This window comes from Andrographis paniculata, unplaced genomic scaffold (assembly GCF_009805555.1).
Source record: "Andrographis paniculata isolate CXL003 unplaced genomic scaffold, ASM980555v1 Contig87END, whole genome shotgun sequence".
Classification (NCBI taxonomy): domain Eukaryota; kingdom Viridiplantae; phylum Streptophyta; class Magnoliopsida; order Lamiales; family Acanthaceae; genus Andrographis; species Andrographis paniculata.
Window position 1 is genome coordinate 2946427 of NW_026137625.1, and position 21420 is coordinate 2967846.

Consider the following 21420-nt stretch of genomic DNA (forward strand, 5'->3'; position numbering starts at 1 on the left):
TTATTTTTTTTGCAAGGTGAAATTTACATTTTATTCATATTTCTAAAACAAGATTGGAATTTATTTATTAAATTTCCAGAATATGAAGATAAAAAAAGGAAAGAAAAGACAGATTATTAACCGAGTTTGAGTTTTTGATCAAGAAAGGAGACAGCAGCCCTTCAGACAACAGGGTAAGAGTAGTTTTCCAGTAGTAGCAGTAGATAGATTGGGACAGCCTTCAAATGAGAGCTTCGATGTCGTCGGAGCCGACCGCGGCTCCGTTGGGTTGGTCTTGGGACCGTAGCTGGGTCGACATGCTATCTATGGCCGCGTTGAGCTGCTCGATCTTATCGGCCAGTTTCTTGCGTTGCTTCTGCAGCAGAAAACAGATTGAGAAAACGAGTTCTCGTTAGGATGAGAAGTTGTAAGAATGTTCAGCTCCCGAAAAAAACAAGTCTTAATAGCATTTATTCAATCGGCGTGTGCAAATCTAAAGTTTATTTTGTAACTCTTATTAGTAACTCTATCTCATATGGCAATGGTTAATGCGCTAAATTCAACGAATATCGATAGTATTTTGGTGAACAGTATATGATTTATGTTAACAGAATACTAATGAACTGACTACATATGACAATTATTTATACAGCCAATACTAAAATTGATCGTATGTATATACAAGATACCCTATAAATACTTCCGACCAAAAAAAAAAAAAAAAGGTACCATATAAACATTAACCGTCAGAACATGATTTCAATTAATATAGCACAATGGTTAGGATTATGAATCAGCACATAATTGCAAAACAAACAATGCATACTGAGCATATATTATGCTATATAGAAGCATGTGTTTGTACCGTTTTTATGGGGTATTGTACTGCATAAATATGCTTATTGTGCTAAAATTAATAATATACAATATTGTAGTTGTCGGAATATGTATTGTATATTATATAATTTTGTGTTGTTAAACATGTAACGTTTGTTTTACTTAGATGTTACATTGTTAATTGAGGCAAATCAGAATGGAAACTGATCCGAATCACCATATTGATTTGCCCAATCGACACTTAGCAAAATTTAAGCTAAAATGAGGTAAAAAGATAGAGATGTTTCTTGAGAGTAAGAAAGCCGGTTACCTCCAAAGCTTTATCTTCGTCGTAGATAAATTTGGGCAGTTTCTTCATGAGATCCTTTCGATCGGCTCTAGTTAACACATTGCTAATCTGTTCAAACAGGACAAAAACAGAGGAAGATCATCCAAATGGCAATAATAAGTCTATCCCGCAGAAGTCCAGGTTAGAAGACACCTAATCCGAGATTTTTCTATAGATAGGTATCATCACCTGAGGGGCATAAACACAGCTAAGAGTGCCGGCAATTAATCCTCCCAAAATAAAGCCACCGACGAAAAAACCAGCATTGCTTGACCCTCCGTCATCCCTCAAAAGCATGACATCACAAGACGTATTAAAGGTTCCCGTGATAAGTACTAAAACATGAAGGGAGATAGTTCTTCTCTTTGATAAACTAAAATTTTTAATTTCGTTTGAAATATCGCATTGCTCGTATTCAGAAGTGAGCAATTCAAAGACCACAGGAGATGCAAGTCGAATAGAATGTAGATGTCTATGTATATAGAAAAAGTTGTTTTACAGGGAGATGTATAGCAAATCGGTGTGAATTTGGAATACCTATAGGCTGCTTGTATGCTAGCCTTTTTTCGGTTTGATGTTCTTGTGCTGTCGGGAAATCTGATTACCGAATTTGCAGGCTTGATGCGTTGATCGGATGGCTTCAATGAAGTACCTAACACAAAGAAAACATCAACGAAAGGTAAAACAGTTTAATATAGAACCATAGACTATGAACGGATTCGGATCAAAGTTTGTTTGAATCAAAATGAATCACAGACTAGATGACACTTGTGCAGCTATGAACTATACTAAATTAATTGAATTTCCTTCTCAAGCATACTGTAATCACATCTCCTAAATCCATGCCAAGTGCATAGAAATTCACATTTAAAGTACTATCTGTTATTCAACAATTAGGTTAAAGTTCATCGAAAACTATAGAATCTGTAAGTTCAATCCGATACAACAAACAATATGCAAAATAGTGATAGCTAATCCACTGAAATAAATTTAACTCGCTATGCATTTCTAACATGAAAGGCAAGATGAAACACATAATCTGAACATCAAAACTCGACAAACATGCGGGGAGCTCAGAACCGAGATAATCCTTGCAGTTAATAAGAATCCAAAAAAATCCAGTTCGATTCATTCAAACAACAAATCAGAGCTACTCCGAACACTCCGCCGCGTAATAAATAAGCTCAGACAAATATCTCCAAGGATACAGAGAAATTCCCCAAAATTTGACCAAGCAAACTGGAAGAGCATTCAGAAGGAAGAGCATGAGTAAACTTACCACCAGATGCGCAGCGGATTGCTGGTCCTTGAGAAATCAAAAGTGAATTGCATAGAGCCGCCATTGTTGCAGAGAATTGCGAGGAAAAGTGAGTGCGACAAATGAAGGGGATGGGATGCCCTAGCTCGGTCGGCCTAGCAGGTTGCTCAGCGGCGATGAAATCGATGGCACCAAACGGCAGCTCACAACGCCGGCAAGGAATATGTAGGGTGTGTTTGTTTGGGGGTTTGGATTTTGAATTGGGATTTGAATAGTAAAAATTTTGAATTTGAATAGTTGTATGATGTGATATAAATAGGTGTTGATGTGATGTTTTGAATGTAAAATTGATTTTTAGTATAATATAAAAAATGAAAAATAGGTGTTTGATTTGATATTTTTGGGGGAAAAAAATTGGATGAATAGTAGAAATCTTATTAAATCCCCCAAACAAACACACCCGTAGTGTATATCCGTATATTATATTTATATACACTATTCTGTATTTATATACATACATATATGATATATCCAATACAAGCGCCATTTTCATTTTTATGTTAATTATTTATTTCTCTATTTAGGCTACTCTTTGGTGTGTTTATTTGAACATGGATTTGAAATTGTCTTTTACTTTTTTTTTTTTTTTTTTAAAGTAGATTTTTAAATATTAATATTATAATAAGTTGCATTGAAAAAGACAAAAATATTTTTATTATTATTGTCTAATATAAAAGTAATGATATTTATCTGGTGTAAGTTGGAAGAGTATTTATTAGGTTAAGTAGGTAGTACAATTATTAAATTAGGAAATGGTAACCTTGTTTTGTTTTGGGACAGTCGAAAAAAAAATGAAAAATGACAATCTTTCAATGCAACGAAGGATCATATCATAATACCAATAATAAAAATTAGAGTAAAAAATCAAAAGTAAAAATAGGATCATATTTTTTATTCGTCTTAAATAAAAGTAAGAATAATTAAGTCAATTTAAATATTATTTTAGAATTAAAAATTTATATTTGTTAAATATGTTTAATACAATAATTTACTTAAAAATAGTAAGAGATCATTTTTTATGAATAAAAAAAAAAGGAATTTTTTTATTGCCGACTATAATATATTAATTTAAATATATATCTTCATTGAAAATTATCACAATAAAATAAAATAAAATAAAAGTTACTTTTGATATATTAAAATATTTCCTAATAGATCTAAACAAATCACATTTTTATAGAAAAAGCTTCTCCAGTACAAATATATTTTAGTTCAATAAAATTATATACACTGTTTATTTATTTTTATTTAAAATATTAGATAATCAAAATATTACTTATTTAATTATTTATTCATACTATTTTTAAGATTTTGAACATATTTTTCTTAAATATATAAAATTAAATTTACATATATTTGAAAGTTCGCTAAAAAGAAAATTATAAAATATTGAATTAATATGATATAAACAAATATATTTTAACTATTAAATTATTTTTAATTAATATAAAAATTAAATATTTAATATCATGAATATGTTTTGTTTGCTTTTTTTATTATTTTAATGTTTTTATAATTTTTCTTGTATCTAATATGTACTTATTAAAATAATATTTAAATTTAAAAATTCAAACTCTATTATATATACCGTTCTTCCAACAAATTATTATTAACATTATTCTTAATATTTATATTTTATTATCCCATAAAAAAGTAGTATTATTTTTATATAATTTTTTGAATTGGTTTCCTTTGTAAAAAAATTTTATTATATTTTTTTAAAAAAAATAAAATTAATATATTACACATTCATTAGTTTTACGTAATTCCTTGCATTTTACATAAATTCTTTTTTAAAATTAAAATACAAAAAAATCCACCTTATATTTCACATAATATATATATATATATAAATTGAATCAAAATATTAAGGGTGTGTTTGACTGAGATTTGGATTTTGGATTGAAATTTGAATAATAAAAATTTGAATATGTATGACGTGATATAAATAAGCCTTGATGCGAAGTTATGAACGTAAAAATTAGATTTTAGTTTAATAAAAATAAATAAAAATTGAGTGTTTGATTTGATATTTTGGGAGAAAAAAGAAAGTTGAAATAGTAAAATCAAAAATAAAATCTTACAAGAAAACAAGGGTGTGTTTGGTTGGAGGTTTGATTTTGGATTGAGATTTAAATAATAAAAATTTTGAATACGAATAGTTGTACGATGTGATATAAATAGATATTGATGTGATGTTTTGAATGTAAAATTGATTTTTAGTATAATATAAAAAAATAAAATAAATATTTGATTTGATATTTTTAGAGAGAAAAAAAAAATAAATGAAAAGTAAAGTTTTGGGAAAATCCCCCGAACAAACACTCTAAATAAAGAAAGTGAGAAAAGTCCTGCCGAAGATTTACCCAGTGCGCACTTTCGGATAGCCACTGCAAATTCTCACTATCACGTAAAAAAAAAAAAAAAAAGTGAGAAAAGCCTTTATGAACACAAAGCCTTTATTCTGGTGGTTGTCACGTGCGAAAAGGACACGGCCGGCGGCCAGCCCACCAGCCAAAGAACAAATCTTGAAACGACAAGACGACGTCGTTTCCCGAGCTCAAGCAATCAGCATTCTCCGCGTTAACTACCCTAATAACATAATAACATTTATAATAATAATAATAATAATAATATCATGACTCATTTCATCTTTACTACATTAATCACCATTTCTCCACTCCTTACTAATAATAACATCCTCTTGCTCAAATTAAACACTAGCATATACATATAGATACATATATAAGGAGGCCGTCGTCATCCATGGCCGGCGGCGGAAGCTCCGGCGACCGCTCCCTCGAGGAAACCTCCACTTGGGCCGTTGCCATTGTCTGCGCTATTCTTGTCGTCATTTCCGTCGCCATCGAGAATGGAATCCAATCCCTCGGAAGGGTAACTATTGATAAATACTTTTGTCTAGATGAAATGTATTTTTCTATTTTATGTTAATAAATTTAAAAATAATTATTTTTATTAATCGATGAAAATATGTAAGATGATTTTGATATTTTTGATATATTAAATATAAGTAAATTTTTTTTTTTTTTTTTTTTTTGTAAAAATGAAGTGTATTTTGATATTTATTAATAGTTACTGTAATAATAATAAAAAATAGATAATTACCTGACCAAACATTAAAAAAGCATATAAAGCTATAAAAAGATAAAATAAAAATCTAAAATATATATATTTAAAATTATGACAAAAATTGCATATATTTGGACAGTGGTTTCAAAAGCGTGAGAAGAAGGCAATGATCGAAGCCCTTGAGAAGATCAAAGCAGGTAATTATAGCTTTCTTTAAATAAGATTTTTGGAAAATTTGAAGTATATTATTTTAATGTTTAGAAATTTACGAGAGCTTTTGTTGTTAATTATTAAAAACAAAATATTATAATAAAATTTATTTATATTATTATTTGATATTCCCTTCGTCGTGTTATATTTACTGTAGACATTAAAATTTAAGAGAGATATAATTAGTAAATAATTAAGAATGTATTGGTGAAAATAATTATAGTATAATAAAAATAATTTTAAATTAAAATTAAAATAAATAATTAGTATAATTAAAATTAAAAAAAATAAAAATTTTAAAATAAAATTAAAAGATATAATTCCAAAAGAAAAGTGACAGAATAAATGGACAAAGTATTATGTTAGCAAAAATTTTATTTTATTAAAAATTGTGAATACTTATAACAAAGTTTATATTATTTGTGTTATGATATTTATACTATTTGTGTTAGATTTTTCATTTATTTTGATTATTACACACTAATATTTATATTTTATATATAATAAAATAGTAAAATATTCTTTCCATTTTTTTTAATATTTTTTCAAAAATATTAATATATTATACATATTTATTATTTTTATATTTTTTTCACAATTTTTTATACTTTACATAAAAAATATCACTTTAAACCATTTTCACAAAACAAACCCTAACTCCATATATATAAATTGTACAGTTAATATATATATATATTTAAAATGCAAATCAGACAAACCGCAACGGTCAAATATTAATTAGCTAAATTAATACGATATTATCTGCATGTTCGATCAGAATTAATGTTGTTGGGCTTCATATCACTACTTCTCACCGTCGGGACATCATACATTGCCAAAATATGTGTGTCCGAAGAGCTTGGGAACAAATGGCTACCGTGCGAAAAACACAAAAATAAAGAGTCGGGCGATAAGAAAAGCACTAGCCGTGTGTTGGCCGGAGCCGATCAATATGACTATTGCACTATTCAAGTGAGCCAATTTCGATACTTTTTTTTCCTCATTCTCAATTCGTAAAGAAATTAGATTTGATTTAATTAATTGTTACGATTTGAAGTCAAATTGAACATATATATATTTCGATTTAATCTTCTCAACAATTTTAATTTTGGATTCAATTAAATTAACATTCTATATAAGTGTGTGTGACTGTAGGGAAAAGTATCACTGATATCTTACTCGGGCGTTCATCAGTTGCACATCTTCATATTTGTATTGGCAGCCTTGCACGTGCTGTACAGTGTTCTTCTCATGGCTTTAGGTCATGCCAAAGTAAGTCTTCCTTAATTAGAAATATGAATACGATAAGTGTGACAGAATTAATATTTTTTTTTTAAAAAAAATATTACACTCAATATCTATTTTTTTTTACAAAATATAATATCAAATACCTATTTTTTATTTTTATTTTTAAATTTTCAAAACTCTAAAATACTTCTATCTAAATAGAATTTAAATTTTCCAAAAAATATCACATTGAATAATCAATTTTCTACAATTTAAAAAAAAATAAAAATCAAACTTTCAAAATCTAAAAAATCTCTATTCGGCACTTTAAGCACCTATATGATGATGCTTTTAATTATATTTTTGTATTATTCGTCAATATACTTTTTTAAAACATCACATTAAATATTTATTTTTATTTAAAGTATTACACATACATTTTTAACTAAAAAAAAAATATATTTAACATCTATTTATACCACATTAACTATATATTTTACTATATATATTACCATTTCTAAATCAATCCAAAATATTAAAATACAGTCAAAAATATATATATATATATATATATTTTTTCTATTCTATATTGTGTAAAATATATTATTTTATCATATAAGTTTACCTTCAAATGATTATTCAAAATTTAAATATATATATATATATAAAAATATATATATTTGAATGAGACGAAATAAATAAATTATATTGATAATGTGAATGATCAGATGAAGAAGTGGAAGGCATGGGAATCAGAAACATCCTCCTTGGAATATCAATTCACAAATGGTAAATTCTCCCTCCATTTGCAGCTTTTGAATTATATTTTTATTTTTCATATAATTTTTTCTTACAAAAGAACTACTCCCTCCGTTCTAAAGGTATAGTCTTATTGTGTTGGGTATAAAATTTAAGGAATATTGATATTATATTGGTAATTGGTAAAAATTAAGGATATAAAGACCTTTTTGTCCTTGTGAGTATATTAGTGTAAAAAGTAGTGACAATTGTATAATAATAATGAAAAGGTAGGGATAGTTTTACAGCGATATAGTTACTTATGAAAATGAGACTATTGTTTTGGGACGGACAAAAATGATAAACAAAACTATTGTATTGAGACGGAGGGAGTATTACATTAAATTATTTTTTTCTTTTGCCAAATTTATTTTATTTATGTAAAAGTTTATTTTTAATATAAGTTCGTAAAATATTTTATGCAAAACTTTTATATAATTTATTATCTTATCAATTGATAAATATATGTGTATATTGTTTTAATTCATACACATTGAATTATGTAATGAATTTTATATATGATAGTATTTTTTTTTGGATCGGATATATGATAGTAGTATTTTAGAATGTGATTTATGTGTCTTTTGAAGGTTTTAAAGTGTTCTTTTTAAAATATAAAAATAAAAAAATAAAAACGAAATTTTAAATCGTGATATTTTAAATAAGTCTTAAATATATCTAAAATGAAATATAAATTTTTTTGTATTTTGTAGATTTTATCCAGTAAAAGAATTGTTAGATATATTATATTACTCTGTTATCCAATTATGTGTTCAATCTCTTGTAAAATACAAAAAGAAAGGACACATTTTTATAACGAGAGGAGTATATTATATAAAAAATAAATAAATATTTTTCATCAACTCACAAAATATACGTATTTTTTTATATTGGATTATTCAATTACAAAATAATTATTTAAAAAATATATATTTTTTTCACAAATACTCATGTTTTACCGTCACATCATTATTTTTATACAAAAAAATTAAGGGTAAAATTATTTTTACATTATTTTTAACTATCTACTAAACTTAAAATACTATTATTTTTTAAACTTCGTACCTAAAGTAAATATTTACTTATAAATTGGACGGAGTGAATATTTTTTTATAGAAATCGTAATGTAAGTGAATTATTTTTTATACATTGGTCCTCTGGGCCGGAGATGCGCACGTGGAACCCACTTGGTATGTCGGAGCACACGTGTTCGTCAAGTAAACACAAAAAAAAAAAAAAAATTACTTATAGAACTAAAATGATAAAAAAAATCAATTACAATACTAAAAAAATTTCACATGTCCGCTGAGTGACGTTTACCTAACGGAAACATGTGCTCCGATATGCCAGACGGGTACCATATGCACATTTTTTTTACGTTGGAGAACTAATTATGCAAAAAAAACATACTTACGGAACAATTTCTGTCCAGAGTTCAATTAAGACAAAAATAATAAGGGGTCTTACATGACTAAAAGAATAGTACACCCTCCGTCCCATAACAAAGTATCCATTTTTCCATTTTAGTCCGTCTCATAACAAAATATCAATTTTTTTATTTTAGTAATTGTACTATCTAATTAACATTACAAACACCCTTACAACTTACAATATATTACACAAATACCATTACTTTTATATCACACCGTACTAATAAGGTTATTTTAGACATTTATACTTTATTCCTACTAAATTTCCAATATAGTATACTAATATTTCTAAAATTACGTGAAAAAAATAAAAGAATACCTAATTATGGGACATATGGAGTATATATATATATATATATATAATAAAATGAACTAATATTATTGAAATTATTGCAGATCCAGCAAGGTTTAGATTTACACACCAAACCTCCTTTGTAAGGCGTCATGCAGCAGCCTATAGATTTCCTGGCTTCAAATGGATTGTAATAAATCTTCTTTCTTCTTTCGTTTTTCCTTTTATTATTATTAAATAAAATATAATTCCAGTCTGGAATTATTTATTATTATTATTATTATTATTTTATATGAGACTGGAATTATATTTTATTTATTTATTTATTATTATTATTATTATTATTTTATATGAGACTGGAATTATATTATATTTAATAATAATATTATTATTATTATTATTATTATTTATTTAAAGTGTGTTGAAAATTGTTTATATAACTATTTCGACTTTGTCGTTTTAGTCCTTCTATACTAATGTAACATATACATTGACAGAAGTTTACATCATAAATTATCGTTATCAAAATATTAAAACGACAATTTTTTTAACAATAAAACAATTTATATACAAGACTAAAATGTCCGTTTTTCTTAATTTTATTATATAAATACATACAATTTATATATATATATAAATATATTATTTCGTCGATCTCAGGTCGCATTTTTCAGACAGTTTTTTGGATCGATATCTAAGGTTGATTATATGACCATTCGCCGTGGCTTTATCAATGTAAGTTTATCTTCGATTTTAAAATATATTATTTGATGAAAAAAGAATTTTATCACCTTATTTATTATATATATATATATTATAAATAATTTTCGATTCATTTGCAGGCACATTTTGCACCGAATTCAAAATTCGATTTTCATAAATACATAAAAAGATCGATGCAAGACGACTACAAATCCGTACTAGGAATAAGGTTTGTATAATTTATTTTATTTTAAAAAATAAGAAAAATGTAACATATAGAAAATTTAATTACATGTAAATTTTATTAATTAACTTTGTGTTATTTGCAGTATTCCTTTGTGGCTGTTTGCTATAATGTTTTTATTCCTCAACATATACAGTAAGTACTTATATATATACTCCCTCCGTCCCACATAATTTGTCCATATTTTTTATTTTCGTTCGTTCCACATAACTTGTCTTTTTTATTTTTTGAAATATAATTATGCACTTTAATAGCATTTTAAATTTTATAATTTTCTTAATTTTAATTAAATTATTTACTTATCGTAATCTTAATCTATAATTATTTTTATTAATACACTTGTTAATTACTTACTAATTATACTTTACCTAAATTCCCGTGTCTACACTAATACATCCATATTACATGGGAGGGAGGGAGTAATTATTTTGTTCTATATTTTTTACACTTTAATTGCATAATTGTTTAAATGTTAATAGGATTTTTATTTTTTATTTTTAATTAATTGTACAGAATGGCATACACTTACTTGGATTTCACTCGTTCCACTTTTGGTAAGTCCATAAATGTTAATGTTTTTTTTAAAGGTTTTTTTTTTTTAAGGAAAAATGGAAAATTTGGACATGATATTTTATTAAATAAAGTATTACGTTTTTATAATGAATCGTCATATTGAAAAAATTAAAATAAAACTTCAATGATTGTCCCTTTATTAGAGTTTGATTTTATTTTTTTACTATATAATTGTCATGTTTTTTTGTAAAAATATATTATTATTATTATTTTTTTAAAATACCATATTTAAATTACTATTCAACTAAAAATTAATGATGATGATATTTTGGTAATAATATATAAGTTATAAGATTTTTTATTAAGTTATATGAAGTACAATCATTAAAAATAATAACTAGATTGATTCATTGTAGTTTGGTTGAAATACATGAAATTTTAATTATATACTACTTCTGGCGTAAAAAAAAAAAAAAAAAAAGAGTAAAGAAAAATGATATTTTTTTTTACTAAAAAATAAAATAAAAATAAAAATTTCGATAACAACCAAAAAAAGAAAATAAAAATACATTTGAACAACAAATGGAGTAATAAATTCTATGGATGTAAAGATTTTATACAGATCAGTTATAAGAATACTCTCTTTAGAAGAGGAAAAAAAATAAATCTCACGCCGAAATATATAAGTCGTAGAAATATTAATTACATATGTATGAATTTTGGCATTATTGTGTTAGAGACTAAAGAGTAGCATCGAACTAGTTAGGATACCGATTTTCGGATAATTTGATGCAAATTTGCTATCGGTAGGTACTTGTAATTGTGGGGACGAAACTCGAACTTGTGATCATGGAAATGGCACAACAGATTCAAGATCGGACAACCGTTGTTAGCGGGGCTCCGGTGGTGGAGCCGAGCAATAGCTTCTTTTGGTTTAATAAACCGCAGTGGATTCTATTTCTCATACACTTTACTCTGTTTCAAGTAAGTATATTTCGATTTGTTTATTTTGTATTTTGACTTTGAAATGTTTTGAAATATTTAAATTTTAATTTGAATATTCAAATTTTGCCTTCTAGAATTATAATACAATTTATAAAATCATAACCGAAAATAAAAAATAAAAACAAAATAGTACGAAAAAAGTACGAAACTTTTACTAAACAAAACTAGCAAATAGATTGAGATGAATATAGTATTTTAGTATTTTATTTTGGCGGGAAGTATAAATAAGTTTGTTTGGTCGTATTTTTGTATATTCTGATATATTTCTTAAATAATTATAATCAGTCATAATTAACACATGAAAATAGAAATTGACAATACATATTATATAAATTATAGGCATGTGATGTAGTGTTAATATATTTCAATTGTAAGTATATAATGTATAAATCATTATCCTTTGCTATTAGCTTATGTGTTATATATGCATTATATAAAAATATATTTTATATTTTTAGTTTAATAATTTATTCCTCACATATTTTCGAAATATTTACCGTGTAGTATCAACATTATATTGAATATAAATTAGTTCGCACAACTATCAAATACTAAAATACGGCCAATTAATTAATTAGTTTATGTGTTATATATGCATTATATAAAAGAATATTTTATATTTTTAGTTTAATAATTTATACCTCGCATGTTTTCGAAATATTTGTTGTGTAGTGTCAGCATTGTATTGAATATAAATTAGTTTGCACAACTATCAAATACCAAAACACGGCCAATTAATTAGTAAATAATTAAAAAAATATTTAATAAGTTGGATTATACTGTAAAATTATATAATTTTCATTTAGTTCCTGTGTTAATTAATTTAAACAATCTAATTATTTGCCCATTTTTGTGACAGAAATCATGCATGGTTTTGATTTATTTATTTATTTATTTTTTTTCTCCCTGCAGAATGCATTTCAAATGGCATATTTCTTATGGAAATGGGTAAGTATCTATTATTATTATTATTATATATGAAATATTTTTATATATTTATATTTATTTACATAAATGAAAAATAATTTTTAGTATGATATTAATAAGTATTTGATGTAACTATTTGAATAAATAATAATTTTAATAATAAAAAGTATATTAATAAAATAATATATTTTCAATTTCAAACTCCCTTCTAATTCTTATTTATTTATTTATTTTGTGTAGTATGAGTTTGGAATAACAACCTGCTTCCACGAGAAACTTTTCGCAATTTTAATAAGAATCTTTCTCGGCGTCGCTCTCCAAATATTGTGCAGCTACAATACATATCCATTATATACTTTGGTAACGCAGGTAAAATTCAATATGTGCATTATACTCCTCCCGTCCCATAAAAAGTATGGGAAAAAGACTTTTTTGCTCTTATGAATGTATTAGTGTAAAAAGTAGTGACAATTGTGTAATAATAATGAAAAAGTAAGGATATTTTTACAGTAATATAATTATTTATGGAAATAAGACTATTGTTTTGAGATAGACAAAAATAGTAAATAGGACTGTTGTAGTGGGACGGAGGGAGTATTATTTTTTTTATCAATACTTTTTATATTATTATTATTTAACACTTTGCATTTATATTTTTTCTTATATATATATTTGCATTGATTACTTAGATGGGTTCAAATATGAAGAAATCAATATTCGAAGAACAAACCGCAAAAGCTCTGAGAAAATGGCATCAAACGGCAAAACAAAGGAAAAAAACACAAAAAGCCGGAGATAATTCACGAGGAATCGACGCTTCAAATGCTTCGTATATGAGTGGAGAGACTACGCCATCTCAAGGCTTTTCTCCGATTCATCTCCTTCATAAATACCGAACAAGAGCAACAGATAGCGAAAGTTTGCCCGCGTCTCCGAAATCGTATATTTCAGACACCGAATTGTCAGATCTCGAAGCCTCGAATCACGGCAAACGAGAAACGACGATTATGTCGAACGAAGAAGAGAAAGAGAATGATCATCCGTATACTACTAATTTTTCATTTAAAAATTCTGTAAATAATTTATAAGCATCTAAATATTTACTTAAATAGTGATATTATTAGTTAGGCAAATGAATGTAATTTATTACTCCCGAGAATTTAGGATAAGTATAATTAGTAGATTATTAATAATGTATTAGTGAAAATAATTATCATATAATATAAATAATTATAAATTAAAATTAATATAACTCATTAATTTAATTAAAATTAAAAAATAGTGTGCAATTATTTTTCAAAAAAAAAAAGTGACATATGATATGTGACTGACAGAAACGGCAACGTGGATATGGTAAGTGGGACGGAGGGAGTATTAAGCTTGTCACTAAAAAAATTGAAGATAAAAAAATTAGATTATACTTCATCCGTACCATTTAATTTGTCTCATATAATTTATTTTTTTTAGAAATATAATTATACACTTTAATCATATTTTAAAATTTATAATGTATATATTTTTAATTTTAATTAAATTTTTTAGTTATCTTAATTTTAATCTATAATTATCTACTAATACACAATACCTAAAACTCTATATTTAAACTAAATAACACAACTTAGCTGGGACGGAGGGAATAACAAATCATGATATAATATATATTGATCATATTTGTATGTTTGTTCGCATGTTTGAATTTTGAACAAAAAAAAAAAAATTGAATTTAAATAATTGTATTATACTATATAAATAAATATTGATTTTATATATTGAATTTAATTTAAAGCTAAATTTTAATATTATTAAAAAAATATAAAAATAAATATTTTATTTAATACTTTTGAAAAAAACTTATAAACAATAAAAATATTTAAAAAACTCTTTATATTATATAAAATTTTATTATATACAAAATAATATTCATATTTTATATATTTTAATAAAATATATAGCTAAAATGTTTAAAACATATCTAATTCTTTTAGTCAGATATATCAATTTATATATTTAAAATACCAATAATCTCAATAATAATAATAATAATAATAATAATAATAAATATAGTCCGTAAAAAATTGTGTGGGATATTGTCATAGTGAAGTAATTGATTTATTATGGGTGTGTTCTTTGAGCGGATTTTTCCATGTATTTTACTATTCAATAATTTTTTTTACTATTATTAAATTAAATATTTATTTTTTATTTTTATATTATATTCCTTCCGTTTCAACACAATAGTCTTTATTTATCATTTTTATTCATTCTAAAACAATAGTATCATTTTCATAAATAATCATATCACTATAAAATTACATTTACTTTTTTATTATTATTACACAATTGCCACTATTTTTTACACTAATACATTTACAAGAATAAAAAAGTTTTTACTCATATTTTTAATTTACTACAAATATAATATTAATATTCCTTAAATTTCGTGCCAAACACACGGACGGAGTATTAAAAAGTAATTTCATATTAAAAATATAATATCAATGTCTATTTATATACATATCACATCACTATTTCAATTCAAAAATTTTATTATTGAAATTCCAATTCAAAATTTAAATCACCGAATAAACACCCAATATGGATTAAAATTACGAGAAAAATTTATTTTTGATCTCATTCAATATCATTATCAATTGTGGTCATATTCAAATTTTTTTATCAATTTTGCTCACATTCAAATAAAAACTTATTAATTTTAGTCCCAAGATGGTTGAAGGGACAAAACACGGCCTTATTGGATGACTCAGAAGGTGACTAAGCGTCCTAGGCAGTCAACGCGGCCTTGTTGATTATCATGCACTTCTCAATACGGCCGTGTTCCCGTGTTCTGAACATAGGCATATTTTTGTCCATGTTTTTATTCATTTATGTTCTCAACATAATTCATGTTCACACCCTGTTTTCAATACAATCCATGTTCGCGATCATGTTTACAATATAATTATATTTATATTGTAGGTCATGTTTATTATTATTTTTATTTTTTAGTTAAAATTATTTAATATATATTTATAATTTTAAAAAAAAATATTTTTTATAGTATAAAAAATAATTAATTTTTAATAAATCTATCAAATGAAGATTTATCGATTTATAATATTTTTAAAAAATATTGTTATTTCTATTTTCCTTTCTCCGCAACAAATGACGGTGGAAACCAAGCACTGCCGCGGTCATTGAAGGACTGTATCACCGGATCGTGCGCGCCGCCGGAATGGTTTTTGTGGAATAGGAGGGGAAGGATTGCGAATGAACGAGAGAAAACAGGGAAGATTAGGGTAAGATTGAGACGCCAGTAAAATCATTCACTCAAAACCTTTTCTGACAATTGTAAATCCTCCTTCCTTCCACGGCGGCCGGCGGTCGAGAATTTCAAATTGAGCAACGCCGCCGGAATCCAAGGGAGCACAATTTTATGCTTGCGGCAATGGATTTTTCTGGTGTGGAATCGAGTCTGGGGAATCGTACGGGGACCATGGGTGAGATATGAGATTAGCGCAATCCCTAATTTTTTTTTTCGAAGTTGAAATTTAGGGGGAAAAAAAAAATGTCTGTATTCCGCTCAGTTGTTCGACGCCATTGCTATTGCTCTGTAGTTGCAGTCAGAATCCGTAATTTCAGCGCCAATTCCTCTTCAGCAGCTGAGAATTTCCTAACGCATTTGCAGGAAGGCGCCGCGCAGATCGAGAAGAATCTCGACACGGTGAAGACGAAGCTGGATGCTCGATGCGTAGCTCAAGTTCTAGAAAGGTGCGCAATCGATAAACCTCAATTAGGGTTACGATTCTTCGTTTGGGCTGCCCTTCGCCCCACCCACAGGCACACATCATTCATGTACGAAAAAGCTTGTAAATCATTGGGGATTGATCGAAACCCTAGAATTATAATAGATGTGATGGATAAATACAGGGATGAAGGCTTAGCTGTTAGTCTTAAGATGCTTAAGGTAGTTTTAAATCTCTGTAAATCAGCTAAGGATGATAATTTAGGGATGCTGGTTTTGAGGAAGATGAAGGAGTTCAATTGCAGGCCTGATACAGTTTCTTACAATGTCGTGATTCGATTGCTCGTCGAAAAGGGTCGAATGGATGAAGCCATGGCATTAATGACTGAGATGGGGTTGATCGATCTTTATCCCGATATGATCACGTATGTTTCGATTATTAAAGGGTTGTGTGATGCCGGTAGGTTGAAGGATTCGGTGTCGTTGATTAGGGATATGAAAATGCAAGGATGCCCGCCGAATTCAGTCGTCTATTCCTCGCTTCTCGATGGAATTTGTCGACACAAAAGTTTGGAAACGGCGTTGGAGTTCTTGGACACGATGGAGAAAGAGAATGGATCGTGTAAACCAAACGTTGTGACATACACGACTATGATAAAAGGGTTTGTCGAAAAGGGGAGGGCGTCGGAGGCGGTGACGATTTTGGATAAAATGTATGATTCGGGGCATAAACCAAATCGAGTGGCGTTTGTATCTTTGCTCGATGGGCTTTGTCGAGAAGATCGTTTAGACGAAGCGCGTAGGGTCGTCGATAAGTATGGCGGAGGGGAATTTCCGTACGACGATTTGTATAGTTTGCTCGTCGTCTCGGTTTTGCGTAGCGGGAATCCGAAGGAGTCGGAGAGTATGATTAGATCGATGATTGCTCGCGGATTGAGACCGAGCGGTTTGGCGTCGAGCCATGTTGTTAGAAATTTGGTTTCGGAGGGACGGGTTGTCGATGCGTTTTCTTTGTTAGATGCCCTTGAGAAGTCGGGGAATTTGGCGCACGTCGATGGTGGCGTTTACTCGACTCTTTTGGCGGAGCTTTGCCGGAAAAATAATTTTGCCGATGCGGAGAAGGTTGTTGGTGTTATGGTTGAGGGAAGAATTTTCGTCAAGTCTTGTCTTGCCGCGAGTATAATCGAACACCTCGACAGCTCCGGCGAATGCGATTTGGCTTCGGAAGTTTCGAAGATTGTTAGATAAAAAAGCCTTCTTTTTATCGAAATGTTCTCTAAAACGATCGTCGATAGTTTATTCGGTTGTAGTTGGACGTATTTCTAACATTTTTATGCCGTTAAAGAAAATAAGAAGGTGAGCAATTTTTTGCTCATGTTGGTGCTACTTATTACGAATTTTGGTCATCACAGTTTTAACATCACATTGTATGCTAATGAATAACCCGCAAAGGATAACGAATAACCCGCAAAGATGAGCCGGTGGTGTGATGGTTAAACATGTGACTGTGGGGTTATGTGTTTAAATTCCGATGTCGATTTCCGCACTTTTTGAGTAGCGGAGGACCGGGGGTATTAGATTCGATCTAGTTACTTAAGTAAGTAGTTAATTTAAATTTAAATTAAAATCAATTAAAAAAAATTATTACAAAATAAAAGATAATGAAATAAGAAAATATTAATAATTATTAATTTTATTAATAACAATAAATATAGGGTGGTGAAATCCGGTTAAGGTTTATTTTTTTATATTAATTTTTGAATGTTAATTAATATATTAAAATAAAAGTAAATAAATAAATAAAAGAGGCAAACATGTTTCCATATAATAAATAAAAACTGAAGCAACTCTATTTGCCCTAATCGGCAGTATACGCATCATAGAATATAGGGATCGAAATTAAACCGTGTGTAAAAATCGATTTACTTTCGCACCGGTTTGAAACTGTCGAACCGGCGGTTCGAAACCGATGGGCAAGTATTTAGTTAAATGCGATATTAGAAAACGCTGTAGCGATTCTCTGGCCGTCTGTTGCTTGTTCTGCCGCGGAAGGCGAGATTCCATTGATTCGACTTCCATATGGTCGTGAGATATAATGGAGAGCTCAGAGAATGGGATTGAATCTACTGATGGAGTTGCAGAAACTGATCAGCATGTACTGGATTTCCTGGATTCCATGGATAGCTATCTAACACTTATGGATTCGTTGTCTTCAGCTCTTCGTCAGGTTAATACAATTTGATTTAGTTAATCCGTATTATTGGCTGTATTTACGTCTGGAAAATATTGACATTCACTCGATTCGTGGTAAACTTGAAGCTTCGATTGGTATGGCGGAATCGAGGTTTCAATTGCGCACACGAATTGATGCAATTTCTGTGGTGACTGAAAATTGGGAATTATTTTGTATAGAAGCGTTGAAATAGTTTATTTAAGCGAAAACAAAGAACTATGGCGCAATTGTTAACTGTGGGATTTTATTTCTTTATTTGTAATAGCTAATGCATAATGATGAATTTTCTTTCCTGCATAAGGTTTTTAGGGGTGAGTTATTCATTTAATGTGAAAGGATAGTTCATAATTTTTTTTCTGAGCAATGATTACAGTAGTATTTTGCTAGGTATCTGATCTAGTTGCTTTTGATTCCTCTATGTATGTGTGGATTGATATAAGATGGATCACAGTGGCTGTGTTTCTGCGGGTTCGGATTGGGAGGATTTGAATTAAATTTTATAGAAACATAGTATTTGTTCTGTTTACACAAAAAATACAAGTAAAGATTTGTATATTCATCGACTTACTGTGTTGAATTGAATTATACAATTCAGCAATGATAAAAACAGACCTACATGATTTATGTTAACATAATACAAACATAGTCCTACACAATACATACTATTGATTTCATAACAAAAAAATATATTCATCGAGCATACCTACAAATATAACGGACAGCACAGACTTTTATTTAACAAAATATAGTCTGCCTGTTTTATATGTGCTGCCACCATAATCATTCCCATATTCATCTCATGATTTGCAGGGATGGTTAGATTTAGCTAGTGCTAGGCATTCAATGGGTGCTTCTCGAGTAAACAGCGCGATGTTCGACCACAAATCTCACCGTGCTTCAACAACATTGCAAGTATCTGAGGGTAATTTCAATCTTCATTTGAAGTTTCAAAGATTCAAAGTATTGTGTAGAATAAAATCTTGTGGTTTAAAATCATTTGATCTTCGAAAATTCACGTTCCTTTATCTAGGAGTAAAGTTTTTCCTTGTTATATAATATGTATAGCCGAGCCCAATACAGAATTCCCACAGTTCACCCTATGCAAATGGGCGGCCTCAAATGATCCCGAAAAGTATTCTGGGGAAGCCAAGTTCGAGGAGGATGAATTGATGCAAATCAAATCTAGCCCCCGAGATCAGCATTCAGGTACATAGCTCTTGTGTAAAAATGATAGATCGATGATTCTATTCTCGGGATTGCTATATGTGCCTTGATCCGCAAAGTTTCCCATTTTCCTTGCAGAAGTTTAAAATCTGTAGTTGTATTAGACATAGTTCTTTCTACCTGATACCATTTGGTAACGATATATTAACATCCAATTTGCTTGCTCGTGGCGAAGAACTTGAGGAGCAGAAGGATGATAGTGTGGGATCACCGGTTACCAGTGATAATCAGGTTAGCAATGATCTCTACTTTGGATTTTTTAATGCATGTTGCAAATATGTATATAAACCTGATGTATGATGTCCACATTATAGGCTAATTTCTAAATTGAGAAATTTAGCAATATATACATTTATTTTGCAAAACTGAATTCGCGTGAGACAAAATCATGTTTCAGTGTTTTCGACACGACTCATGTTTCCTTAAACATGTTTTTTGCAGGCTGAAAAGGAGAGATCAAAGTCACTTTCAATGTTTGGAGCTTTGGTCTCCCCAAAGCTTAGAGCAACACAATTGTCGTTCGAAAAAGGTACCCAAGGCTCCGATCAAACTACATACATCCAAACTTGTGAATATTATTCTACATTTGACTGTTGATTAAAATAACAAAAGATTACTTATATAAAAAAAAAAATACGTTTTAGAAAATATTTCACATCATTTCTCTTTAGTTCACAATAGACAAAAAAGATTTAATAGATTTCAAAGTTCTTACTTGGTAAATCAATTGTGAAATATTTTTCTACAATACCCGATGTCTCTTTTACATGCGGGCAAAAATGTTCAATCTTTTAAGAGACTATGTACAATATGTTTTAAAATATAGGAGAATCTTAAAGCAATTTTTAAGAGATTATGTATAATATCTTTTTAAAACACGAGGGAGCTTGGTTTAGTTTCAAAATCACAAAAGAAATAGTGCAAATTGTGAGTGAGTTATAAGTACTTTAGCCTAAAATAAATTTCTCGATTTGATGATATCGCTATCCCGAATTGATATATTTGACCTGTCATATATGTATGTATACATTCTCATAAATAATGTTTTTTCAGCTCTGGAAACACTTGTAGAGATATCGAATACACGAGCATCTTTGCTGCGTTGCTATGATCAAGTGCAGAAGGATCAGAACGCCAAATAACTTGGATGGTTATTTAATCTCTTCCCTCGTGTCTTTACTTTAATTTATTTGAAATTATTTAGTTGGAGAACTAGCAATCACTTATACATGTTTTGTGCACTTAAATCCTAAATATTAGTTTCAATGGTTTCTCTGTCTTTTGAATAATTACATGCTCAAAACCTGCCAAGTTGTTCTTA

At 28.4% G+C, this 21420-nt stretch overlaps 4 protein-coding genes across 5 annotated transcripts; 3 read left to right on the plus strand and 1 right to left on the minus strand.

The window, feature by feature from the left end:
* Positions 1-39: 39 nt before the first annotated feature.
* On the minus strand, positions 40-2630 carry LOC127242523 (uncharacterized). Its single transcript, XM_051262076.1, has 5 exons — positions 2424-2630; positions 1682-1796; positions 1334-1430; positions 1127-1213; positions 40-355 (listed from the first exon to the last, which is right to left on the minus strand). The coding sequence occupies exons 1-5, from the start codon at positions 2485-2487 to the stop codon at positions 221-223; spliced, it is 498 nt and encodes a 165-aa protein (XP_051118033.1). The 5' UTR covers positions 2488-2630; the 3' UTR covers positions 40-220.
* A 2519-nt stretch (positions 2631-5149) lies between these two features.
* LOC127242679 (MLO protein homolog 1-like) lies at positions 5150-13988 on the plus strand. The gene is made up of 14 exons (XM_051262321.1): positions 5150-5357; positions 5692-5749; positions 6541-6734; positions 6918-7034; positions 7718-7778; positions 9614-9699; positions 10170-10244; positions 10352-10440; positions 10541-10590; positions 10969-11009; positions 11779-11952; positions 12886-12921; positions 13141-13269; positions 13590-13988. The coding sequence occupies exons 1-14, from the start codon at positions 5229-5231 to the stop codon at positions 13986-13988; spliced, it is 1638 nt and encodes a 545-aa protein (XP_051118278.1). The 5' UTR covers positions 5150-5228.
* A 2055-nt stretch (positions 13989-16043) lies between these two features.
* On the plus strand, positions 16044-18022 carry LOC127242750 (pentatricopeptide repeat-containing protein At5g47360-like). Its single transcript, XM_051262436.1, has one exon. The coding sequence runs from the start codon at positions 16466-16468 to the stop codon at positions 17888-17890; it is 1425 nt and encodes a 474-aa protein (XP_051118393.1). The 5' UTR covers positions 16044-16465; the 3' UTR covers positions 17891-18022.
* A 631-nt stretch (positions 18023-18653) lies between these two features.
* Positions 18654-21388, plus strand: LOC127242599 (uncharacterized). 2 transcript variants are annotated; one of them, XM_051262181.1, is made up of 6 exons: positions 18654-18869; positions 19686-19797; positions 19941-20081; positions 20275-20330; positions 20541-20628; positions 21153-21388. In XM_051262181.1, the coding sequence occupies exons 1-6, from the start codon at positions 18738-18740 to the stop codon at positions 21239-21241; spliced, it is 618 nt and encodes a 205-aa protein (XP_051118138.1). In that variant the 5' UTR covers positions 18654-18737; the 3' UTR covers positions 21242-21388. The 2 variants fall into 2 exon arrangements, with proteins under 2 accessions (XP_051118138.1, XP_051118139.1); XM_051262182.1 differs by having other exon boundaries at positions 19956-20081.
* Positions 21389-21420: the final 32 nt, after the last annotated feature.

Excerpts from the sequence above, each read along its gene's own strand:
- LOC127242523 (XM_051262076.1), bottom strand. The coding sequence starts at position 2,487 with ATGGCGGCTCTATGCAATTCACTTTTGATTTCTCAAGGACCAGCAATC. Across the intron at positions 1,214-1,333 it reads GCTGTGTTTATGCCCCTCAG|ATTAGCAATGTGTTAACTAG; the intron begins GTGATGATACCT and ends CTGTTTGAACAG. Across the intron at positions 356-1,126 it reads ACGAAGATAAAGCTTTGGAG|AAGCAACGCAAGAAACTGGC; the intron begins GTAACCGGCTTT and ends TTTCTGCTGCAG.
- LOC127242679 (XM_051262321.1), top strand. The coding sequence starts at position 5,229 with ATGGCCGGCGGCGGAAGCTCCGGCGACCGCTCCCTCGAGGAAACCTCC. Across the intron at positions 6,735-6,917 it reads ATGACTATTGCACTATTCAA|GGAAAAGTATCACTGATATC; the intron begins GTGAGCCAATTT and ends GTGTGACTGTAG. Across the intron at positions 9,700-10,169 it reads TTCCTGGCTTCAAATGGATT|GTCGCATTTTTCAGACAGTT; the intron begins GTAATAAATCTT and ends CGTCGATCTCAG.
- LOC127242750 (XM_051262436.1), top strand. The coding sequence starts at position 16,466 with ATGTCTGTATTCCGCTCAGTTGTTCGACGCCATTGCTATTGCTCTGTA.
- LOC127242599 (XM_051262181.1), top strand. The coding sequence starts at position 18,738 with ATGGAGAGCTCAGAGAATGGGATTGAATCTACTGATGGAGTTGCAGAA. Across the intron at positions 20,082-20,274 it reads CCCCCGAGATCAGCATTCAG|AACTTGAGGAGCAGAAGGAT; the intron begins GTACATAGCTCT and ends CTCGTGGCGAAG. Across the intron at positions 20,331-20,540 it reads CGGTTACCAGTGATAATCAG|GCTGAAAAGGAGAGATCAAA; the intron begins GTTAGCAATGAT and ends TGTTTTTTGCAG.